A 5,001-nucleotide genomic window follows, 5' to 3' on the forward strand; every position below is an offset into this window, starting at 1 on the left:
TATTACAAAGTAATCAACAGTGCACACTTGGGGGTAAACCACATATTGAGCGAATGAAGACCTTGCTGTGATTAAGATTAGATCAAACAATAGCACAATATAAGGAAATTTTATCTGAATTCTGTAATGAACATACACGCTGTAATAACATTTAAAAAGCATGGCAGCCTATGCCAAACCAGTGAGAATAGTTCTATGCAAATAGTGGGTCTTCATGTGTTTGAACTCCCACCATGTAAGGCCAAACTCGATATACATGCTAATGACCTACAATTATGAAATTAAAACAGAAAAATGCTAACTAGAATGAACCTCAGTGAAAGCCACAGAGACCCACTCTCTTTTAACTTCTTACAAATAAAATATAAATTAGAAACACAAATCATCATGAGTAGCTCTAACATGCAAATGAAGTAAATGAATTGTGTAGGAGATTAACCCCACAAGTTTGTTTCTTTTTTAAAAAGGTCTTGAGCAGCTCTTTGATGATGGTGATGTTTATCTCCTTCTTCTCTGCAGCCAAGCCCAGCAAAAGAACGGCACAGAGCGGTTGCTGCCCAAGCCTGGGTGCCCCTGGTGCTCCTGCACGTGCGCTGTGCAGAATGGTTGTCCTGGGGAGATCCCTCCGTGGCCTCTGCTTGTGCAGGCTCCTCGCTGTCGGTGAGGCTCACCTCACAAAGATCTTTGGAGAGTTGGAGGTGGGGATCTGAGCGCAGCGCCAGCACCCCCTGCTCCTGCCTGCCCGCCCCGCCTGAGGGCTCTACTCACCACCATGCTTGTCGGCAGCCCCAAGCTGCTGGGGGGCTGGGGCTCCTGGACCGGGCTTATCAGCAGGGTTCTGGGCAGTGGCCAGGAATTTGTGGTGCCCCTTGTTTTGGTCACCACAAGCTGCAACAGCATCTCCTGCAGCGCCAGCAGCTTCACCTGGAGGGAGGAGTGCTCAGCTGTCACGCCGCTGCCGGCGCCCACCCTCACGCCTACGCCCACCCCCACAGAGATGTTGCACACGCTACCTTCATCTCCTCCCTGCCCTGGGCCAGCCTGATGATGTCCTCCTCCCATTGCCGCATCTTTGGCACTAGCCCCTGGCTCTGTTAGAAGCTGATGAACATTCCTGCGGGAGGACAGGGCTCAGACGCTGGGGCCCCTCCTAGGGCCCTGCAGCTCCCCCTGCAGTGCCCTGGCCTCCCACTCACTGATGGCATCTCTCTCTCCAGTACTGGATGAATCAAAGTTCTTGTTTCTCCACCTGCTCCCTCAGGTCCGCCTTCTCCTCCAGGTGGTCCATACGGCCGCTCTGGAGCCAAAATAATGGGGTCACATCTCAACAGCGACCTGCCCTCAGGTGGCACTTTCAAGTCACGGGGTAGCTGAAAGTGAGTCCTGGTATAGGACAGCTTCTCCATGACTTCCTGCAGGGTCCAGGGGGTCTCCCCACTCACAGACTCACCCCCAGCCCCTGGGGCTGGGACCGTTGCCTCTGGCTCCTTCTGGGCCGAGGCCACCGGGTGAGCCAGGCGCTGGCAGCACACCCTCTGCTCTTTCACCTGCTCTGATAACCATGCCTGCTCCTCCTGGGCACTGGCTCCAGGGGATTTGAAAAATGGCATCTGAGGGCAAGACCTGAGCATTCTTTTAGGGGCATACACAGAACAAATGGGGCAGAGAGGTGGAGCGCAGCCCCTTTCCTTGGGGCCTCAGAGTCTGCACCTGTTGGTCACAGGTGAAATGGGGTCTGACCACTGGCTCCTGGAAGGGATGAGGGTCCAGAGAAATCAGAAGGCAGGGAAAGTAAGAGCATAAAGGGGTCTTGCAGGGACCACAGAGGAAGGTGGTAAAATGGGTGCAGGGGGAGTCAGGCTCACCATGGCCTCCCAGCTCTCCAGGTCCTGTGGGACGCTCGGCATGGGCCGAGGACCCTCCTCCTCCTCACTATCCAGATGTTGTCCTCCATCTCCTGTGGGGAGTGGCCAGAGGGCTCCTCAGACAACCCAACAAGGCAGGTACTGTGGGCCAACTCTGCCTCCACCCTCACTGGGTAACCCTGAGCCAGCCCCTCCCAGAGAGGAATGAGCTGCTGTTCTTTATTTTTTCTTTTAAGAACCAAGATCTTGCTATACTGCCCAGGCACAGTCCCACTACTGGTCAGTGCGGGAGTTCTGACCTGCTCCGTTTCTGACCTGGGCCAGTTCAGCGATCCTTAGGCAACTTGGTGGCCCCCCGCTCCCAGGAGGTCGCCATATTGATGCCAAACTTAGTGCAGGCACCCGGTCGGCATAATGACCAGCTGTTCTAAAGGTCTCTTCCAACTCCTCAATCCTACGCTGCTAACAGTCCCCCATTCCTCCTGGGGCTCTGTCCTCTTCCTCTGAGTGGTCTCCGGTACCTTCCCCAGGGAGAGCCTTGAGGCTCAGTTGGTCCTGCAGCTGCTGATTCTGCTGCCTGGCAGCCTCCAGGTGCTTCTAAGAGGCCAGGAAAGAGTGAGAAGGCACTGAGTTTGCCAGGTTGTCCCCCTCATGGCCCTGTCCTCAGCAGGTCCCTCTCCTGTGTCTCCTATAACTTTTGGCGGGCCATCTCGGCCACAGCTTTGCCCCAAGCTTCCTGCTGCTGCAGCTGGTTCATTAGCTGGGTCTGCTGCAGTAACTGCCTGTGCAGCGCCTCCTTCTCAGAGGTCAGCTGGTGATAGGCGGCCACCTGCTGCTGATAGATGGCCACGGACTGCTGCAGGTGACCCAGGTAATGGTCTGGCTGCTGCTGCAGACTCTGAGCCTCTTGGCTCTTCAGCTCCACCCGCAGGAAGACCCTGGGTATGAGGGCACGTGGCGGCTGGCTTCCAGATTCTGGGCCCATTAATAGGGTAGCGAGGGCACTGTGGGGCTCTGTCGCCTGCCCAGGCCCCTGGCCCCTTGCTCCAGGCCTAAATGACTGTCTCCCTTTCCTAGAACCCCATGCTTCCTTCCTCAGCCTCAAATCTCATACCCTCCTTCAACATTTAAACTGTAGGCCACAGACTGGTGGAAAAGCAGTGGGAGCCAGCCACCATCTGCTAAGTGTGCTACAGGCCTAATGCTTTCCATGTATTATCTCATTTAGTCCTCAGCACCTCTGTAAGGAAAATGCTAACGTCCTTTCGAAGTTAAAGAAACAGAGGTGGCTGGGCGCGGTGGCTCATGACTGTAATCCCAGGACTTTGGGAGGCCGAGGTGAGCAGATCATGAGATCAGGAGATCAAGACCATCCTGGCTAACACAGTGAAACCCAGTCTCTACTAAAAATACAAAAACTTAGCCGGGCATGGTGGCAGGCGCCTGTAGTCCCAGTTACTCGGGAGGCTGAGGCAGGAGAATGGTGTGAACCCGGGAGGTGGAGCTTGCAGTGAGCTGCGATTGCACCACTGCACTCCAGCCTGGGCAACAGAGTGAGACTCCATCTCAAAAAGAAACAGAGACTTAGAGATGCAAAGTACTTGAATGGTGACCAGTGGAACCGAGGTTGGAATCCAGTTTTAATCTAAGGAGCATTTTTGTTTTGTTTTGAGACAGAGTGTCACTCTGTGGCCCAGACTGCAGTGCAGTGGTGCAATCTCAGCTCATTGCAACCTCCATCTCCTGGGCTCAGGCGATTCTCATGCCTCAGCCTCCTGAGTAGGTGGGATTACAGGCATGCTCCACCACGTCCAGCTAATTTTTTTTTTTTTTTGTAATTTTAGTAGACATGAGGTTTTACCATGTTGGCCAGGCTGATCTCAAACTCCCGACCTCAAGAGATTCTCCTGCCTCAGCCTCCCAAAGTGCTGGGATTATAGGCCTGAACCACTGTGCTTGGCCTAAGGAGCCTCTTATCCCACTGTCCGTTCCCCTATGATTGGGGGGCTTCATGCCTCTAGCTGGGATGATGATGTCCAGACCTGGGAGGAGCCCAGGGCTACCCACCTGTAAAAGTCAGAAGGCAGGAAGGAAGAAACGGTCATAAGACTGCCCTGGAGGGTGCTGGGGTCACCTGCCCCCAGGCTGCAGCTGCCTCTGGCCTGGCACCTCCCCTCCCCAGAGGCTGGTGCCTGCTTCCCAGCCCTTCTTGGATGGGGTGGGGGTTACAATCTACTTCACCTCGCCCAGCGGCTCCTGTAGCTCCTCCACTTGCTGCTCCAACTGCAGTGCGCTCTTGTTCTCATTGTTCTGGACAGAGAGAAGGAATCAGCAGCCACCCACTGCAGCTGGAGACCCTAGATCTCGGTGTCTGCCTCCCATGGCACCGGGAAGGGTGGAGGCAGGTTAGAAAAATCATCCCCTCTCTCCCACAGCCACCAGAGCAGGGTTCTGAATCACAGGTGCCTTTAGAAGTAACATTTCACGTGAGGGCTACACTGCCCCATTTTACAAGTTGGGAAACAAAGGCCTGGAGGGCTAGGGAGGAGGACAGGCTCCCCAGTTGGGGCAACGCACCAGCTCCTCGACGCCGCTCTGTGGCTCGGCCAGCTGCTGAAGCCGCTCCTCCTGCCTCCCAAGCCTCTCCTTTTGTGCCTGGTTCAGGAGACTTACGTGTTGATGGTTTTCCACGTGGGCCTGGAGCTCTGCTGACACCCTCTCTAGTTCCTTCCTCAGGTGCTGCAGCTCCTCCTCAGTGGGCACTGCTGGGGGCTCCGGGGGCAGGGGTTTAGCTGAGAAAGCAAGCAGACAATAAGGGCCTCTGGATTCTCAAAAACAAAAACAAAACAAAACAAAACAAACAACAACAACAAAAAACACCCTCCTCTTGGTGCACAGCTCCTCTCAGGCTCCCCAAACTTGGCCTCACTGCTAATGATTTCTCGCACCCGGATGGCAGCCAATCTTCCAAACCACTTTCAGATGGAGAGCACTGTGAGTGGCTGACAACGGGCCCTCTTTGCTGATGGGGACACTCAGGCTCATGGAGATAACAAGTCTTGCTGTTTCCTGGCACAGACCTCTTTCCTTCTGCCTCAAAGCCCTTCCATCCACCCACCTCCCTGGGGCATTCTAA

At 54.8% G+C, this 5,001-nt stretch overlaps 1 protein-coding gene across 1 annotated transcript; it reads right to left on the reverse strand.

Moving 5' to 3' along the window:
• Positions 1 to 498: 498 nt before the first annotated feature.
• On the reverse strand, positions 499 to 4,657 carry LOC112617629 (putative golgin subfamily A member 8F/8G; the record flags this gene model as incomplete). The annotated part of the gene is given in 9 exon segments (XM_025374345.1): positions 499 to 590; positions 593 to 682; positions 769 to 924; positions 1,014 to 1,114; positions 1,197 to 1,297; positions 1,866 to 1,957; positions 2,387 to 2,462; positions 4,107 to 4,175; positions 4,443 to 4,657. Coding segments are annotated over 9 exon segments (992 nt in total), but the record flags the coding sequence as incomplete, so codon positions are not given.
• Between the last annotated feature and the right edge of the window lie 344 nt (positions 4,658 to 5,001).

Source organism: Theropithecus gelada, unplaced genomic scaffold (genome assembly GCF_003255815.1).
Source record: "Theropithecus gelada isolate Dixy unplaced genomic scaffold, Tgel_1.0 HiC_scaffold_2901, whole genome shotgun sequence".
NCBI lineage: Eukaryota > Metazoa > Chordata > Mammalia > Primates > Cercopithecidae > Theropithecus > Theropithecus gelada.